The 21,023-nt window shown below is 37.0% G+C and overlaps 1 protein-coding gene across 1 annotated transcript in view; it reads right to left on the bottom strand.

Annotated features, from left to right (window-relative positions):
• Positions 1-21,023, bottom strand: part of GLRB (glycine receptor beta) — a 113,132-nt gene that overhangs the window by 31,258 nt on the left and 60,851 nt on the right. Inside the window, exons 5-7 of the mRNA XM_018061476.1 lie at positions 3,371-3,600; positions 3,180-3,262; positions 1,071-1,211 (exon numbers count right to left, since the gene is read on the bottom strand). Of these exons, the coding sequence (XP_017916965.1) occupies positions 1,071-1,211; positions 3,180-3,262; positions 3,371-3,600 (454 nt within the window). The remainder of the gene's footprint in view (positions 1-1,070; positions 1,212-3,179; positions 3,263-3,370; positions 3,601-21,023) is intronic.

Raw genomic sequence — 21,023 nt, 5'->3', positions numbered from 1 at the left:
CAGTAGTGTATTTGCTTATTTTGCTTCTTGTCCTAAAATACTATAAACTCTACAAGAGAAGGGACTCTTTATATATAAATGTTATATAATCTGTTAATTTATTTGAAGGTCAGTGATAACAGATGCTTAAACTAACTTTATTTCCGACCTGGCCTCTGTCATGTGTTTATTACAATGATGCAGATATGCAACTGTTCACGCTTCTATTCTAGTGTCAGATAGGAATGTTTTAAGTCATATCTTGTCCTTGCTTAATGATGTCACAATGGCAGAATTTTAGTGGAAACATTTGATCTCTGTAAATTTTCCACAATCATACTATATATTTTTATTTTTGCAAAGTCAACATAAATGTTGCAAAATCTTAAACTTTAAGATTTTAACTATATTTAATATCTAACGTCCTCAATAACCTATAACTACCATAGGAGACACAAAGGTTTGAATACTAATCATATTATGAAAGTATTGATCAGTGAGTACTGCATTTTCACTTCTGCAAAGCTTGATGTAATTTAATGAATAAGATTAATTTGTTGAGATTTCACAATTGGCTGCTCCATAACCTAGGCTGAGAATATTATGTAGTGACTATTTACCAATGCCCAATTACCTCATGTGCTAATTATTTCCTGCAGAGTATACACATGAATGCTTTTGAAAATCAAGAATATGCAGTCAACTAACATCAAAAAACTGCCCTAATGACAACAGATGACTATAAATGGGTTACAAGGTTCACATCCATAATGTCTGCCCTTCCCAAAGCAGACTTTCTTGGCAACATCTAAGAATATCACTGCCTGGAAAATAAAATATAAAATAAAAAAAAATTTAAAACTCTTTTACTTGTAATTACATAAAGAAAAGCAGAACTATCTACTGAGTAAAAAAAATGTTTAACTTTACTGAATGTAATTTTATGAAAGATTTAAATATATCAGTATGAACCATCTATAAATTTTGAACTTTTTAACTAGTTTACTCTATTCTGTCCTTAGCATATACAGTATTGAAATGAATCTTTGGAATAAGACTTCATTTTGTTTAATTTAAAGGACATTACTTACCAGTGCCTTTATAGTATTTTGTGCAGTTACCATATTCAATATCTTCCTTTTTAATATCAAATTGAGGCAAGGCAATTTTTTCTAACTGGACAGGATCCCCCGACTGCCAGATAAATCTTAAGTCATCAGTTGTGTAACCAACTATAAACAAAAATAAACAAAATACTAGCTTGGGATATAACATTAACACTTTTTCAATATTGAAACATCCAAATATTAAATATAGAAATGGTAAAACAATAGGCCATTCTTACATGAAACTTCTGTTAGAAATGTAAAGAGGTAAAAATCTATGGCCACTAATGCAAGTATTCATACAAAAGTTACAGATAATTGGCTTAAGGAAATGACAAACTAAAGTAATCGGCATATGGCAAATGGTTAAAATCCCAGGGTGTCAAAAATGGTAGTACATTTGTCTTTGTCAGAATTCTGAACTGTCATCAATAAAATAGTAAGAAATAAGTGATACTAGCTTCCTGAATGTAAACATTGACAAACCATGCCCATATGCTACCTGGAAATTTTTAGAGAAACTTAAGCACCAAAACAAATTTTCTGGAAGAATTAACTACCAACTTCCCTAAAGAAGTTGCATGGCCTCAGAAAAACAGTAAAACAGCTCCTCAGAGGGACATCACTCCATCACTAGTGCCTCTGGGAGCCCACACTGTGGGCTTAGGTAACCTGGCTATAATGCAAGGGCCCATGGGTTTATGGTATGTAATAGCCTACCATTCAACTCTTACATGCCTGTATTTTTAAAAGCCATACTTTAGTGTATACAGTAACAGAAGTGAATATATATACACATTTGAAATTTATACAAATATATACTGATTCACAGACACACATATACAACACATTCACAAAGTACATACATATACTTCCATCTGCAAAATCTCAAATTATAGTCAGAAAGCAATAAATATTGCTCAAATTTAGGATCCAGCTTCAGTAAATTAAAAATAAATAGCAACAACAACAAATAACCACTAAGTAACTGTAAAGTGTATCATCAAGTACATACAATACATTTTATAAGGTTATTCTCTGTAGAAATAGGACACAGAATATGGGTATTCAGGCTGAAGACTCCTTACACTAGTGTTATTTTTTCATGTTTTATTACCTACTTTTATTTTCACATGACAAGATTCATAGCAATTTACCTTATTTTAGAGCTAGTCTTTTTGGTGAAGACATATATCTTTCAGAAACTGAAAAATACATGATCACAGAAGCAAAGAAAATACAAAATCCAATTTTGTAAACAATATTTTTATAGATCCATAGAAAGTGAATGCCTGGTAAAATTTAGTTAATATTTTTTCAGGGTTTTCCAAATTTTTTGCTGTGATAAATATAGTTTTAACATTAGAAAAGTTATTAGGACAGACATCATTTTCTCCTTTACATTGTCTATATTACTAATTCAGATCAAGATGGCAATTGGAATAAGTTAGAACTGTAAAACTACACCTAAACAACTCAACTGAAATTTTAAAAAAACTAATAAAATGCCAAAACAAAATAGCAAAAAGATTATCTTAGTACAAATTATATAGTAAAACATAATTCTAATAAAATATAAAATATTTTAAATATAAAATTTATAATTTCCCTACATAAATTACTCTACTGCCTGAAGTGATCTGAAAGTCACTCAGTCATGTACGACTCTTTGGGACTCCATGGACTGTAGCCTGGCAGGCTCTTCTGTCCATGGAATTCTCCAGGCAAAGAAAACAGGAGTGAGTAGCCGTTCCCTTCTCCAGGGTATCTTCCAAATCCAGAGATCAAACCCAGGTCTCCCACATTGTAGGTGGATTCTTTACCTTCTGAGCTACCATTCTAATGCCTGAAATGAAGTGAAGTGAAAGTCACTCAGTCTTGACCGACTCTTTGCGACCCCTTGGACTATACAGTCCATGGAATTCTGCAGGCCAGAATACTGGAGTGGGTAGCCTTTCCCTTCTCCAATTCTAATGCCTATTTACAATCAAAAGCATTAGTTTCAGCATTGTTATCTATGATATTAGTAGCACGTATTGTCTCGAAATTTTAAGCATTTTATTCCTATAGTCACTTAGGGTCTCATTTACATACAGCTCTCAAGTTGCATCTTGCAACGCTGTGTATCCATGGGAAACAAGGTCAAGTCCAAAGGGCAGGAAAGAGTAATAGATAACCTGAAAGCAGAAGCAGAGGTCTTAGAACTCATTTAACACATGCCTCAGTGACACATTGATTTTTAAAGAAAAATATAAATCCACAAATATAAGCCATAAAAAGAGTACCTCATACTGACAAGGACATCTCCATCTCGAAAAATGAAGAGAAGGATGTTTTCCTGGGTGACATCATGAAAATTGGCACTTTTTTCATTTGCAAAAAATAAATCAGGTTTCCACAGACATTTGTACATTGTGGGGTCCACGGTCAGGGCATCTGAGCCCCGGAAATCACTAGGGAGCTTCAACCTGGGATCGTTCCATTTTTGCCTCAGGAAGATGTTGACTCTATAATCCTGGAAAAAAATATGCGTGCATGTGTGTGTTTACTGCTATTTTTAAGAACACGTTCAGCACCAGAATAAAAAGGGTTCAAAGATTAGCAGCACAAACATGCTTGCTTGTCTAACATCAACTAGGATCACAATAGCTCAGGTATCGTTTGTGTCTTTCTAATGACTCTACAGCTATCCTCTTAGCACTTGCAAGTTCAAACGCCATCACAGTACTTTACCAATAATTGCTTTACCCTAACACAAACACTAATTATACCAGGGGGTTAGTTGGTATTGCCATAAAAGCATATGGACTGCTAAATGTTACCATTATTCTTCCCACCAAAGTAGGATAAATTTTAGTTAAAAATAAATAAGAAGCCAAGAGAAAATATTTCACTTGTCTTTTACTCAACAGCAAATTACAAAAATAATTTATATGTGTATAAAACTACAAGGGTGGTGGTGGAGGCATGAAGTGGGAGTTTGGGATTAGCAGATGCAACTATTATATATAGAATGAATAAACAGTAAGGACCTACTGTACAGCACATGGGGAACTATATTCAATATCTAGTGATAAACCATAATGAAAAAGAATATGAAAAAAGACTATGCCTATGTATAACTGAATCACTTTGCTGTACAGCAGAAATTAACAGTACAAATCAACTATATTTCAATAAAAGTGAAATAAATAAAAATAAAACTATATATAACACTGGATTATATATATATTTGAGAAAGAAAAGAAAAATTATCCTCAATAACTCATATAAGTAAATGATTAGAGAGGTATTCAAATAAGATTTGGATTATGCAAAAGAGTAGAAAGTATGCACAAAAGTATGTACAAAATTTGCACATGTGATGCTATATTCAACAATAGTAGAAAAAGGTTTGGAAATCCACTAAATAGCTGCTTACCTCAGTTTTTTGCCTCTCTCTAAAGTTTTAATTTTACAACTTTGTAAAACTTGAATTATATCAAGACACAGAGATTCTAAGAAGATATGACCCTAGAAACATATTTAACACCTTAATACATTTATTTGCCAGTGAAATGGCATTCTGACACACATTGGCTTGTTAATATATAAACTCAAACTCAGCATTGTGGCATCATGCTCAGGTCTTTTTTAATTTTAGATGCTGAACTGAGAATACGCACAAAAATGTCCAAGGTGTAAACCACTTTGACTTAAGCATCCTTATTTTCAAGTTATCAAAATTCAGAAAATATTACCTATCCATAGCCTTTTGATATGATAAAAATGAAACAGATCATCATTTTCAAATCAAAATGTAAATATTTAAACAGGAAGAGATAATAGCTTATCTTTTATTAAATAATAAGATCTAATATTACTATTAGAAGTGAGAAAGAGCTCCACCCATCAACAGAAATTTGGATTAAAGATTTACTGAGCATGGCCATGCCCATCAGAACAAGACCTAGTTTCCCCCTCAGTCAGTCTCTCCCATCAGGAAGCTTCCATAAGCCTCTATCCTTCTCCATCAGAGGGCAGACAGAATGAAAACCAAAATCTCAGAAAACTAACCAATCTAATCACATGGACCACGGCCTTGTCTAACTCAATGAAACTATGAGCCATGCTGTGTAGGGCCACCCAAGATGGACGGGTCATGGTGGAAAGTTCTGAAAAATGTGGTCCACTAGAGAAGGGAATGGCAAACCATTTCAGCATTCCTGCCTTGAAAACCCCATGAGCAGTATGAAAAGGCAAAAAGATAGGATACTGAAAGATGAACTCCCCAGGTCGGTAGGTGCCCAATATGCCACTGGAAATCAGTGAAGAAATAACTCCAGAAAGAATGAAGGGATGGAGCCAAAGCAAAAACAACACCCAGTTGTGGATGTGACAGGTGATGGAGGCAAGGTCTGATGCTGTAAAGAGCAATACTGCATAGGAACCTGGAAAGTTAGGTCCATGAATAAAGACAAATTGGAAGTAGTCAAACAGGAGATGGTAAGAGTGAACATCCACATTCTAGGAATCAGCGAACTAAAATGGACAGGAATGGAAGAAAAATAGCAAGACCATCTACAATAAAAACAATTGCAAAAAAGCAAAATGGCTGTCTGAGGAGGCCTTACAAAATACCTGTGAAAAGAGGAGAAACAAATGACCCAGAGAGATGTTATGGGGAGGTAGGTGGGAGGGGGGTTCATGTTTGGGAACGCATGTAAGAATTAAAGATTTTAAAATTAAAAAAAAAAAAGTATATTTAAAATAAAAAAAAAGCAATGGAGAAAAGGAAAGATATACCCATTTGAATGCAGAGTTTCAAAGAATAGCAAGGAGAGATAAGAAAGCCTTCCACAGTGATCAATGAAAAGAAATAGAGGAAAATAATAGAATGGGAAAGACTAGATCTCTTCAAGAAAATTAGAAACACCAAGGGAACATTTCATGCAAACATGGGCTCAATAAAGGACAGAAATGGTATGGACCTAACAGAAGCAGAAGATATTAAGAAAAGTTGGCAAGAATACACAGAACTATACAAAAAAGATCTTCAGACCCAGATAATCACAATAGTGTGATCACTCACCTAGAGCCAGATATCCTGGAATGTGAGGTCAAGTGGGCCTTAGGAAGTATCACTATGAACAAAGCTAATGGAGGTAATGGAATTCCAGTTGAACTATTTCAAATCCTAAAAGATGATGCTGTGAAAGTGTTGTACTCAATATGCCACCAAATTTGGAAAACTCAGCAGTGGCCACAGGACTGGAAAAGCTCAGTTTTCATTCCAATTCCAAAGAAAGGCAATGCCAAAGAATGCTAACTACTGCACAATTGCACTCATCTCACACGCTAGTAAAGTAATACTCAAAATTCTCCAAGCCAGGCTTCAACAGTACATGAACCGTGAACTTCCAGATGTTCAAGCTAAATTTAGAAACTTCAGAAGAACCAGAGATCAAATTGCCAACATCTGCAGGATCATGGGAAAAGCAAGAGAGTTCCAGAACACCCAAAGCCTTTGACTAGGTGGATCACAACAAACTGGAAAATTCTTCAAGAAATGGGACTATGAGACCACCGGACCTGTCTCCTGAGAAATCTGTATGCAGGTCAAGAAGTGACAGTTAGAACTGGACATGGAACAATAGACTGTTTCCAAACTGGGAAAGGAGTACATCAAGGCTGTATATTGTCACCCTGGTTATTTAACTTCTATGCAGAGCACATCATGAGAAATGCTGTACTGGATGAAGCACAAGCTGGAATCAAGTCTGCCAGAAGTATCAATCACCTCAGATATACAGATGACACCATCCCATAAGGATGGCAGAAAGCGAAGAGGAAATAAATAGTCTCTTGACAACAGTGAAAGAGGAGAGTGGAAAAAGTTGGCTTAAAGCTCAACATTCATAAAACTAAGATCACGGCATCTGTCCTATCACTTCATGGCAAATAGATAGGGAAATAGTGGAAATAGTGACAGACTTTTGTTTTTTTTGGCTCCAAAATCACTTCAGATGGTGACTGCAGCCATAAAATTAAAAGACACTTGCTGCCTGGAAGGAAAGTTATGACCAACATAGACAGCATAGTAAAATGCAGAGACATCACTTTGCCAACAAAGGTCCATCTAGTCAAAGCTATAGTTTTTCCAGTAGTCATGTATGGATGTGAGTGTTGGACTATAAAGAAAGCTGCTGCTGCTGCTGCTGCTGCTAAGTCACTTCAGTCGTGTCTGACTCTGCGAGACCCCATAGATGGAAGCCCACCAGGCTCCCCCATCCCTGAGATTCTCCAGGCAAGAACACTGGAGTGGGTTGCCATTTCTTTCTTCAATGCATGAAAGTGAAAAGTGAAAGTGAAGTCGCTCAGTCATGTCTGACTCTTGGCAATGCCATCGACCACAGCCTACCAGGCTCCTCTGTCCATGGGATTTTCCAGGCAAGAGTACTGGAGTGGGGTACCATTGCCTTCTCCTAAAGAAAGCTGAGCACAGAAGAATTGATGCTTTTGAACTCTGTTCTTGGAGAAGACTATTTGAGAATCCCTTGGACAGCAAGGAGATCCAACCAGTGCATCTTAAATGAAATCAGTCCCAAATATTCTTTGGAAAGACTGATGCTGAAGCTGAAACTCCAATACTTTGGCCACTTGATGTGAAGAAGTGACTCATCTGAAAAGACCCTGATTCTTAGAAAGATTGAAGGCAGGGCAAGGGGAAAACAGAGGATGAGTTGGTTGGATGGCATTATCAACTCAATGGACATGAGTTTGAGTAAGCTCCAGGAGTTGGTGATGGACAGGGAAGCCTGGCCTGCTTCTGTCCATGGGGTCGCAGAGTCAGACATGACTAGGCAACTGAACTGCACTGAATAATCAGTCAGAATGATTGGTATTCCAAAAGTATACACACTAAAAGCTATTTTATTACCTCCTCTAACTGCTGTGGAGGGTTTCCTTGGTGGCTCAGACAGTAAAGAATCTGCCTGCCAAGTCAGGAGACATGGGTTAGACTCGTGAGTCAGGAAGATCCCCTGGAGAAGGAAATGGCAACCTACTCCAGTATTCTTGCCTGGGAAATCTCATGGACTGGAATTTCCCATGGAAAATCCCAGAGGAGCCTGTCAGGCTATAGTCCATGGGGTCACAAAAGAGTCAGACACAACTTAGCCACGTAAACAACAACATAACTACTATGTCTTATCAAATCATCAAAAACTGCATCTTTAATCCTCAGTATCTCAAATATGCATTTGTGGTATTATGATAAAATACCATGTCCTAAACTTATATTTAAGGGTCAGATAACAGTGCTGATGTATCTTTTATAAGCCTGTTATTAAAGCCATGTTATCTTATTTCGGTCAGTGATCATGACATGAAAATTTTGAAGATGATTTAATTTTTCACTTGTTTAATCCATATAAAACTATAATATCATTATACCAGGTATTTACTGTGTGCTAGGCATATTTGATCTAAGTGCCTTACAAAAGATCTTTGTATATGCTTCCTATTACTGGGAAATACAATGTAAGCCTATCATCATGTTTTCCTTTTTGTCTGGCATTCAGGGAACTAAAAGCTAAGCCATAGAGCCCAGCAGTCCCCAACCTTTTTGGCATCAGGAACTGGTTTCCTAGAAGACAATTTTTCCATGAATGTGGTAGGGGGTGGGGTGGTTCAGGCGTAAGGTGAGCAATGGGGAGTGGCAGATAAAGCTTCACTCGCCCCCCCCCACCAGCTGTTCACCTTCTGCTGTGCAGCCCATTTCCTAACAAGTACTGGTACTGGTTCCCAGCCTGGGGATTTAGGGATCCTTGTTATAGCCAATTGAATTAATGCATAGCTCACTTCCTGATATGAGTATTATTGTATGGCTGCTGAACATTTAGTACTATTTCAATTACTTCATCGTATTTTTGTTATTATTAGATACCACAAATCACCTCTAGAAACAGGGCTGGATAAAAGTGAAGTAACTGTTGAGAAATTGCCACATACTGACAAGAGTCTTTCAGCATTATTTAGGCATGGCTCCCAGGCAACTTTGCCAGTGTAGCTGCTAAAATCGGGATGCTGATTCCCTTTTTAATGCGTTAATGAATCACTGACATGTCCTCACAAAATGTAGTTGTTTCAACCTTTTAAAAATTGTGCTTTGTTCTCAAAAGCAAAACACAAAAGTATCATATGACCCAGCAATTCCACTCTTAGGCACGTGCCCCTAAAAATTAAAAGAAGAGACGACAACTGATATTTGTACACCCTTTTTCATAGCAGTGCTAATTATAATAGTGAAAAGGTGAAACAGTGCAAAGTGTCATCAACAGATGAATGGATAAACCAAGTGTTGCACACACATATACATCATGGATTATTACTCTGCCATAAAAAGGAAAGAAATTGGGTTACATGTTACAGCATGAATGACTCTTGAAAACATTAACCCCTAAAAATCAGGACTAAGGAAGAATTTGCCTAGTATTACTACTTAGAGCAGGGATACAAAGGCAAAGCTAACCCTGGGGAAGAAAAGCATTTAAAGGGCTGGCTAGAAGTCTGAGAAAAGGTAGGAAACCCTGGGAATGTGATTTCACCAAACTAGAGTCAAAAGCTTTAAGATGGTCAACAGAGCAAACACCATCAAAGGTCAAATAGAATCAAACTGAATACCTTGAGCAAATGAGGAAGCCACTGACAATTTCAGCAAAAACCCTCATGGAAGGACAGAGGAGCCTGGTGGGCTATAGTCTATGGAATCACAAAGAGTCAGACACGACTGAGTGACTACCCACAGCAGAGTGGCATATAACGAAAGAAGATGGCAGAGGGTTAAGAGGTGAACAAAGATTCCTATCTATCAGATGGAGATAAAATAACACACCCACATTACAGGGTTTTCATACGGAATAAATGGGAAAACATACGTAAAGTACATGAACTTCACCTGACTATATTATGTGCTAAGCAAGCATTTTGTTTTATTGGGACATACTCATTATGTTGCTATTCTTTTATAATGTTGCTAATAGTGGTTAATAGGCTTTTTGCTTAAAAAAAAATCCTGCCTATACTGTAATTCATTGGGTTTGCTCAGTACTGTGCCAACTGACCTACAATTGCACTAAATAGTAATCCCCTTCTAAGGTCACAAATCTTGAAACTGTGCCTTGAGCATCTACTGAAATTCTTGCTTCTAGCTGCACTGGGATAAGCTCAAAACACTATTAGTTTGGGCTCTCTACTATAATCCTGTATCAAAAATTTTATTTCTTAATAGAACTCCAGAGTTGTTTTAGAATGAGCATCACTGAAAAACTGGAAATCAGTTACTTCATTGTATTATTCTTGGTCATTACAATTTATTATCTCATTATTAAAGTCCTCCCAAGATGCTTTTCTATTAGCTACGTAGCTACATATTATTATAGTGAATACAAGTTGTTGCAAGTTTATATAAGGGGGTGTTTAAAATTTTTACAATTTAAATTAATAGCTTTGGCTCCACATTCATTAGAAGATAAAAGCTTATTAGTTAGGATGCTTTCGTTCATTTTTTAATGAGCATTTCTAAATAATTGCTAGTTACTGGCATTTCAAATGCTCTATGTTAAGATAACTAATTTGGAAACCTATTTATTTTCATTTTCAATTACTCAATCACTATATTTAAAACTCTATCATATTATTTTGCAATGAAGAAATTCCCATCGGAAAGACTTCTTTTATCACTGGAAAATTACTTAATTGTTTTGAAAGAACTTGGTGACAAATACTATCATTGTTCATCACAAATAGCACACTAACAGTCATGATCTGGAAAATGGATGTTCTCCAAGATTTTCAGTACCAATTAACACCCAAATTAAGCTACTTCTCAAGGCAATAAAAATTTCACAAGAAGACATTAAAACTAGTTTGTTTCATTAATGATATTTTAGTTTTAAGAACTGTTTTATATCTTGTGTTATCATTAGGATAGCTAGCACGGTTACTTGTAATTTTTACCTAACACTTATATATGCAATTTTTACTCTTTTATTTTCTTTATGATAAAAAATGGTGTTCATGGAAACAAAGAAGATCAAATCTCATGGTATCCGGCAGGATTACATTTAAAGTTCTAGCAACAGAGCTTGTTTTTCAACCAAGCCTGGTTTGAAAAGGATTTAAATTTAATCCTTGGTGAGGTTAGACATTTCATGCAAGAACTGCAAGCTAACCAAACGTCAGTAAAAATTCTTAGTTACACTTTATTTTTCTCAATATGACATTTTAAAAAGTTTTATTAAATACTGTTCTGTAACACCATATGACTATCTAAATTTTTCTAGATCTATGCCAATATTCCATTTTGATTGGGGGTGCCTGCTATGTGGTGCAATGTGGCCACTTTAACTATAACCTCCATAAACGTTGCCATCTGCCAGATCAGATACACAGAAAGTTCTCAATATATTTCTGTTAAACACAGTAGTGAAGAAGTAATTTCCATGACATTTCAACAGATTAGGAGATTGGTCCAGCATTATTTACACCACTTATGTAATGGTGCAAATTTTCTTTATCAGTTGATAGTGACAAATTACAGGAAGGGAAAACAAAACTGGGGTGTTTCTCATCTTTCCTGATTGTCTAAGACAGGTGACTTTTGCACAACACTGCGTTAGTAGTGCTTACCCACCATGCAGCTAAAAATCCACATGTAACTTTATTGTTGGCCCTCTGTATCCATGGATTAAGCCAACCAGCCATACCTCATACACAGATAGTACTATGGTGAAAACGGTAAAAGCGGACCCATACAGTTCAAACTCGTGTTGTTCAAGAGCCAACTGCATAATACTATGACTTATGATGTTGAATCACCAAAGCTTCTGAACGAAACAGCTAGAAGAAATAGAGTAAAAAGGATTTACCATCATTTTGAGGTAAATCCACTAAAAAGTAACTGACAAGGAAAAGACACAGAAATACAGTATATAATAACTAATAAAAACATAGCTTCTCTTTCTGGTTATGTCCTTTTGATGATTAACTTGAGTGAGTAAGACTTTTAATAATCACTGCACACTGGTTTTGGCTATTTGGCATTTCCATATATGGAAACAGTAATGTACGTAATCAGATAGCCCTCTAGCAGCATTTGGGAGAAAGTCATATGTAATCAGATAATTCTCCAAGAGAATTTGGGAGGAAAAAAAATTATTAACTAGTGTCCACCAGCATGTGTATCAGTTCCTGAATGCTGCTAAAACTATTACCAACAGTCAGTGGCTTAAAGCAAGACCAATCTTGACCTTCTAGGTCTGGAGTTCAGAACATCAGAATCAGAGTCACTGAGCTGAGGTCCAGGCTGGTTCCCTCTAGAGGTCTGAGCAGCCAGTCTGATCCCTTGCTTTGCCCACCATGGCAAGGCTGTCTGCATCCCTTCACCTGGATCCTCTTCATGTCACCTCCACAGCACTGGTTACATCACATCTCCTGTTACTGACTCTCCCTTCCTGTCTCCTCTCCTAAGGACCCTGGTGATTATACTGGGCCCACTTGATGATCAGGATAATCTGCATTGCAAGACTTTTAATTTAATCACAGATGCAAAGTCTCTTTCACTGTGTAAAATAACATATTCACAGGTTCCAAAGATCAGGAAAAGGTCCTCTTTAGGGGACAACTATTTAGCCTAGCACAGGGCACAAGCCCTGAAGATGAATAGCAAGAGAAGAAATTAAATATTTTAAGATTCGAGTATCTAAGATGCAAAGTAGACAAAAAAAAATGGGGCAAGCATGTCAATATTATCCTATAATAAATGAAACAACATTGGAAAGTTAATAACAAAAGCAATAAGAAAAATTTAGATAGTCATACAGTGTAACAGAACAGTATTTAATAAAACTTTTTAAAATGTCATATTGAGAAAAATTAAGCAAAAAGCAAAAAGAATAGTAAACTAAGACAAGTTTTAAGAAAAGAAATTTAAATTTACATATAGGAGAAAATATATAAAATAAAATTGTTTTAAAACAACAAAGATAAGTAATTTCCAAGAACCAGAATCAAGCTCTTTTCAGTTCATTTCAGTCACTCAGTCGTCTCTGACTCTTTGCGACCCCCATGAATCGCACAGCACGCCAGGCCTCCCTGTCCATCACCATCTCCTGGAGTTCACTCAAACTCATGTACATCAAGTCAGTGATGCCATCCAACCACCTCATCCTCTGTTGTCCCCTTCTCCTGCCCCCAATCGCTCCCAGCATCAGAGTCTTTTCCAATGAGTCAACTCTTTGCATGAGGTGGCCAGAGTACTGGAGTTTCAGCTTTAGCATCATTCTTCCAAAGAACACCCAGGGCTGATCTTTAGAATGGACTGGTTGGGTCTCCTTGCAGTCCAAGGGACTCTCAAGAGTCTTCTCCACACCACAGTTCAAAAGCATCAATTCTTCGGCGCTCAACTTCTTCACAGTCCAACTCTTACATCCATACATGACCACAGGAAAACCATAGCCTTCACTAGACGGACCTTAGTCGGCAAAGTAATGTCTCTGCTTTTGAATATGCTATCTAGGTTGGTCATAACTTTTTCTTCCAAGGAGTAAGCGTCTTTTTATTTCATGGCTGCAATCACCATCTGCAGTGATTTTGGAGCCCAAAAAAAAAGTCTGACACTGTTTCCCCATCTATTTCCCATGAAGTGATGGGACAGATGCCATGATCTTCGTTTTCTGAATGTTGAGCTTTAAGCCAACTTTTTCACTCTCTCTTTCACTTTCATCAAGAGGCTTTTAGTTCCTCTTCACTTTCTGCCATAAGGTGGTGTCATCTGCATATCTGAGGTTATTGATATTTCTCCCGGCAATCTTGATTCCAGCTTGTGCTTCTTCCAGTCCAGCGTTTCTCATGATGTACTCTGCATAGAAGTTAAATAAGCAGGAGTGACAATATACAGCCTTGACATACTCCTTTTCCTATTTGGAACCAGTCTGTTGTTCCATGTCCAGTTCTAACTGTTGCTTCCTGACCTGCATACAGGTTTCTCAAGAGGCAGGTCAGGTGTCTGGTATTCCCATCTCTTTCAGAATTTTCCCACAGTTTATTGTGATTCCACACAGTCAAAGGCTTTGGCATAGTCAATAAAGCAAGAAATAGATGTTTTCTGGAACTCTCTGCTTTTTCCAGCGCAAGATCTTTGGCATTAGCTGGAAGTTCACGTTCATATTGCTGAAGCTCTGGAGATTTTGGCATTACTTTACTAGCATGTGAGAGAGTGCAATTGTGTAGTATTCTCTTCAAGAAAATTAAAACACCGAAGGGAACATTTCATGCAACAGTGGCTCAATAAAGCGACAGAAATGGTATGGACCTAACAGAAGCAGAAAGATATTAAGCAAAGTTGGCAAATAACAGAACTATTCAAAAAAGATCTTCAGACCAAGATAATCACAATAGTGTGATCACTCACTAGAGCCAGATATCCTGAATGTTGAGGTCAAGTGGCTTAGAAGTATCACTATGAACAAGAGTAATGAGGGTTAAGAATTCCAGTTGACTATCATTCAAATCCTAAAAGATGATGCTGTGAAAGTGTTGTACTCAATATGGGCCACAAATTTGGAAAACTCAGCAGTGGCCACAGACTGGGAAAAGCTCATTTTCATTCCAATCCAAAGAAAGGCAATGCCAAAGAATGCTAAACTACTGCACAATTGCACTCATCTCACACCTAGTAAAGTAATACTCAAATTCTCCAAGCCAGGCTTCAACAGTACATGAACGTGAACTTCCGATGTTCAAGCTAAATTTAAACTTCAGAAGAACCAGAGATCAAATTGCCAACATCTGCAGGATCATGGAAGCAAAGAGAGTTCCAGAAACACCGTCAAAGGGCCTTTGACTAGGTGGATCACAACAAACTGGAAAATTCTTCAAGAAATGGACATGAGACACCCGGACCTGTCTCCTGAGAAATCTGTTGCAGGGTCAAGAGAGTGACAGTAGAACGCATGAACAATTAGGACGTTTTCCAAACTGGAAAGGAGACATCAAGGCTGTATATTGTCACCCTGGTTAATTTAATTCCTATGCAGAGCCATCATGAAAATGCTGACTGGTTAGCACAAGCTTGGAATCAAGTCTGCCAGAAGATATCAATCAACCTCAGATATACAGATGACACCATCCCATAAAGATGCAGGAAAAGCGAAGAGGAAATAAAGTCTCTTGACAACAGTGAAAGGAGGAGATTGGAAAGTTGGCTTAAAAGCTCAACATTCATAAAACTAAGATCACGGCATCGTGTCCTATCACTTCATGGCAAATAGATAGGAAATAGTTGGAAATAGTGACAGACTTTGTTTTTTTTGCGCTCCAAAAATCACTTCAGATGCGTGACTGCAGCCATAAAATTAAAAGACACTTGCTGCCTGGAAGGAAAGTTATGCACCAACATAGACAGCATAGTAAAATGCAGAGACATCACTTTGCCAACAAAGGTCCATCTAGTCAAAGCTATAGTTTTTCCAGTTAGTCATGTATGGATCGTGAGTGTTGGACTATAAAGAAGTTCCGCTGCTTGCTGTGCTGCTGCTAATCACTTCAGTCGTGTCTGACTCTGCGAGAACCCCATAGATGGAGCCCACCAGGCTCCCCCATCCCTGAGATTCTCCAGCAAGAACACTGGAGTGGTTGCCATTTCTTTCTTTCAATGCATGAAAGTGAAAAGTGAAAGTGAAGTCGCTCAGTCATGTCTGACTCTTGGCAATGCCATCGACCACAGCCTACCAGGCTCCTCTGTCCATGGAGTTTCCAAGGCAAGAGTACTGGAGTGGGGTACCATTGCCTTCTCCTAAAGAAAAGCTGAGCACAGAAGAATTGATGCTTTTTGAACTCTGTTCTTGGAGAAGACTATTGGAGAATCCCTTGGACAGCAAGGAGACCAACCAGTGCATCTTAAATGAAATCAGTCCCAAATATTCTTTGGAAGACTGATGCTGAAGCTGAAACTCCAATACTTTGGCCACTTGAGTTGAAGAAGTGACTCATCTGAAAAGACCCTGATTCTTAGAAAGATTGAAGGCAGGGCAAGGGAAAACAGGAGGATGAGTTGTGGGATGGCATTATCAAACTACATGGAATGAGTTGAGTTAAGCTCCAGGAGTTGGTGATGGACAGGGAGCCTGGCCTGCTTCTGTCCATGGGTCGCAGAGTCAGACATGACTAGGCAACTGAACTGCACTGATAACAGTCAGAATGATTGGTATTCCAAAGATTACACACTAAAAGCTTTTTATTACCTCCTCTAACTGCTGTGGAGGTTTCCTTGGTGGCTTCAGACAGTAAAGAATCTGCCTGCCAAGTCAGGAGACATGGGTTAGACTCTGAGTCAGGAAGATCCCCTGAGAAGGAAAATGGCAACCTACTCCAGTTATTCTGCCTGGGTAATACTCATGGACTGGAATTCCCATGGAAAATCCCAGAGGAGCCTGTCAGGCTATAGTCCATTGGGTCACAAAAGAGTCAGACACAACTTAGCCACCGTAAACCAACACATAAACTACTATGTCTTATCAAATCATCAAAAACGCATCTTTAATCCTCAGTATCTCAAATATGCATTTGTGTTTTATGATAAAATACCATGTCCTAAACTTTATTTAAGGGTCAGATAACAAGTGCTGATGTATCTTTTATAAGCCTGTTATTAAAAGCCATGTTTCTATTTCGGTCAGTGATCATGACATGAAAATTTGAAGATGATTAATTTTTCACTTGTTTAATCCATATAAAACTATAATATCATGTTATACAGGTATTTACTGTGTGCTAGGCATATTTGATCTAAGTGCCTTACAAAAGATCTTTGTATATGCTTCCTATTACTGGGAAATACAATGTAAGCCTATCATTCATGTTTTCCTTTTGTCTGGCATTCAGGGAACTAAAAGCTAAGCCATAGAGCCCAGCAGTCCCCACCTTTTTGGCATCAGGAACTGGTTTCCTAGAAGACAATTTCCATGAATGTGGTAGGGGGGTGGGTGGTTCAGGCGTAAGGTGAGCAATGGGGAGTGGCGATAAAGCCTTCACTCCCCCCCCCCCACCAGCTGTTTCACCTTCTGCTGTGCAGCCCATTTCCTAACAAGTACTTGGTACTGGTTCCCAGCCTGGGGATTTAGGGATCCTTGTTGCCATTGAATTAATGCATAGCTCACTCTGATTGAGTATTATTGTATGGCTGTGACATTTAGTACTATTTCAATTACTTCATCGTATTTTTGTTATTATTAGATACCACAATCAACTCTAAAACAAGGCTGGATAAAATAGTAACTGTTGAGAAATTGCCACATACTGACAAGAGTCTTTCAGCATTATTTAGCATGGTCCCAGGCAACTTTGCCAGTGTAGCTGCTAAAATCGGGATGCTGATTCCCTTTTTATGGTTTTAAATGAATCACTGACATTCCACTCCAATGTAGTTGTTTCAACCTTTTAAAAATTGTGCTTTGTTCTCAAAAGCCAAAACACAAAAGTATCATATGAACCAGCAATTCCACTCTTAGGCACGTGCCCCTAAAAATTAAAAGAAGAGACGACAACTGATATTTGTACACCCTTTTTCATGCAGTTCTAATTATAATAGTAAAAGGTGAAACAGTGCAAGTGTCATCAACGAATGAAGGATAAACCAAGTGTTGCACACACATATACAATCATGGTTTTACGTCTGCCATAAAAAAGGAAAGAAATTGGTTACATTTCAGCAATGAATGACTCTTGAAAACATTAACCCTAAAAATCAGACTAAGGAAGAATTTGCCTAGTATTACTACTTAGAGCAGGGATACAAGGCAAGCTAACCCTGGGAAGAAAAGCATTTTAAAGGGCTGGCTAGAAGTCTGAGAAAGTAGGAAACCCTGGGGAATTTGATTTCACCAAACTAGCAGTCAAAAGCTTTAAGATGGTCAACAGAGCAAACACCATCAAAGGTCAAATAGAAATCAAACTGAATACCTTTGAGCAAATGAGGAAGCCACTGACAATTTCAGCAAAAACCCTCATGGAAGGACAGAGGAGCCTGGTGGGCTATAGTCTATGGAATCACAAAGAGTCAGACACGACACTGAGTGATACCCACAGCAGAGGGCATATAACGAAAGAAGATGGCAGAGGGTTAAAGAGGTGAACAAGATCCTATACTATCAGATGGAGATAAATAACACACCCACATTACAGGGTTTTCATACGAATAAATGGGAAACATACGTTAAAGTACATAACTTCACCTGACTATATTATGTGCTAAGCAAGCATTTGTTTTATGTGGACATATATTTGTTGCTATTCTTTTATAATGTTGCTAATAGTGGTTATAGGCTTTTTGCTTAAAAAAAAATCCTGCCTATTACTGTAATTCATTGGGTTGTTCCAGTACGTGCCCAACTGACCTACAATTGCACTAAATAGTAATCCCCTTCTAAGGTCACAAATTTTGAAACTGTGCCTTGAGCATCTACTGAAATTCTTGCTTCTAGCTGCACTGATTAAGCTCAAAACACTATTGTGTTGGGCTCTCTACTTAATCCTGTATCAATTTATTTCTTAATAGAACTCCAGAGTTGTTTTAGAATGAGCATCACTGAAAAACTGGAAATCTTACTTCTTGTAATTATTCTTGGTTCTTACAATTTATATCTCATTTTAAAAGTCCCACAGATCTTTTCTATTAGCTTACGTAGCTCATATTATTATAGTGAATTCAAGTTGTTTGCAATTTATAATAAGGGGTGTTTCAAAATTTTACAATTTAAATTAATAGCTTTGGCTCCACATTCATTAAAGATTAAAAGCTTATAGTTGATGCCTTTCGTTCATTAATGAGCATTCTAATAATTGCTAGTTACTGGCATTTCAAATGCTCTATGTTAAAGATAACTAATTTGGAACTTTATTATTTCATTTTCAATTACTCAATCCACTATATTTAAAAACTCTATATCAATTATTTTGCAATGAAAAACTTTCATCGAAAAACTTCTTTTAATCACTGGGAAATTACTTAATTGTTTTGAAAGAACTTGGTGACAAATCCTATCACTGTTCATCACAAACGTGCACAACCTAAACAAGTCATGATCTGAAAGATTTCTCCAAGTTTCATTCAATACACCCAATTTAGCTACTTCTCAAGCAATAAAATATTCTCACAAGAAGACATTAAAATAGTTGTTTCACTTAATGATATTTTAGTTTTAAGAACTGTTTTATACTTTGTGTTATCATTAGGATAGCTAGCACGGTTACTGAATTTTTTACCTAACACTTATATATTTTTACTCTTTATTTTTCTTATGATAAAAAAATGGTGTTCATGAAACAAAGAAGATCAAATCTCATGTATACCGCAGGATTACATTTAAAGTTCTAGCAACAGAGCTTGTTTTCAACCAAGCCTGTTTGAAAGGATTTAAATTTAATTCCTTGGTGAGGTTAGACATTTCATGCAGAACTGCAAGCTAACAAAACGTCAGTAAAATTCTTAGGTTACACTTTATTTTTCTCAATATGACATTTTAAAAAGTTTATTAAATACTGTTTCTATAACACCATATGACTATCTAAATTTTTCTAGATCTATGCCAATATTCCATTTGATTGGGGGTGCCTGCTATGTGGGTGCAATGTGGCCACTTTAACTATACCTCCATAAACGTTGCATTCTGCAACAGATCAGATACACAGAAGTTCTCCAATCTTTTCTGTTAAACACAGTAGTGAGAAGTAATTTCCATGACATTTCAACAGATTAGGAGATTGGTCCAGCATATTTACACCACTTATGTAATGGTGCAAATTTTCTTTATCACGTTGATAGTGACAAAATTACAGGAAGGGAAAACAAAACTGGGTGTTTCTCATCTTTCCTGATTGTCTTAAGACAGGTGACTTTTGCAACAACCACTCCGTCCTGTAGTGCTTACCGCACCATGCCAGCCTAAAAATCCACATGTAACTTTATTGTTGGCCTCTGTATCATGCGATTAAGCCAACACAGCCATACCTCATACACAGATAGTCCTTGATTTGGGTGAAAAAAAAAAAAAAAAAAAAAAAAAAAAAAAAAAAAAAAAATCGTTTTGCAAAAAATAAATCAGGTTTCCACAGACATTTGTACATTGTGGGGTCCACGGTCAGGGCATCTGAGCCCCGGAAATCACTAGGGAGCTTCAACCTGGGATCGTTCCATTTTTGCTCAGGAAGATGTTGACTCTATAATCCTGGAAAAAAATATGCGTGCATGTGTGTGTTTACTGCTATTTTTAAGAACACGTTCAGCACCAGAATAAAAAAGGGTTCAAAGATTAGCAGCACAAACATGCTTGCTTGTCTAACATCAACTAGGATCACAATAGCTCAGGTATCGTTTGTGTCTTTCTAATGACTCTACAAGCTATCCTCTTAGCACTTGCAAGTTCAAACGCCATCACAGTACTTTACCAATAATTGCTTTACCCTAACACAAACACTAATTATACCAGGGGGTTAGTTGTATTGCCATAAAAGCATATGGACTGCTAAATGTTACCATTATTCTTCCCACCAAAGTAGGATAAATTTTAGTTAAAAATAAATAAGAAGCCAAGAGAAAATATTTCACTTGTCTTTTACTCAACAGCAAATTACAAAAATAATTTATATGTGTATAAAACTACAAGGGTGGTGGTGGAGGCATGAAGTGGGAGTTTGGGATTAGCAGATGCAACTATATATATAGAATGAATAAACAGTAAGGACCTACTGTACAGCACATGGGGAACTATATTCAATATCTAGTGATAAACCATAATGAAAAAGAATATGAAAAAAGACTATGCCTATGTATAACTGAATCACTTTGCTGTACAGCAGAATTAACAGTACAAATCAACTATATTTCAATAAAAGTGAAAT

This window comes from Capra hircus, chromosome 17, assembly GCF_001704415.2.
Source record: "Capra hircus breed San Clemente chromosome 17, ASM170441v1, whole genome shotgun sequence".
NCBI lineage: Eukaryota > Metazoa > Chordata > Mammalia > Artiodactyla > Bovidae > Capra > Capra hircus.
This window is presented reverse-complemented; position numbering and strand designations above follow the sequence as displayed.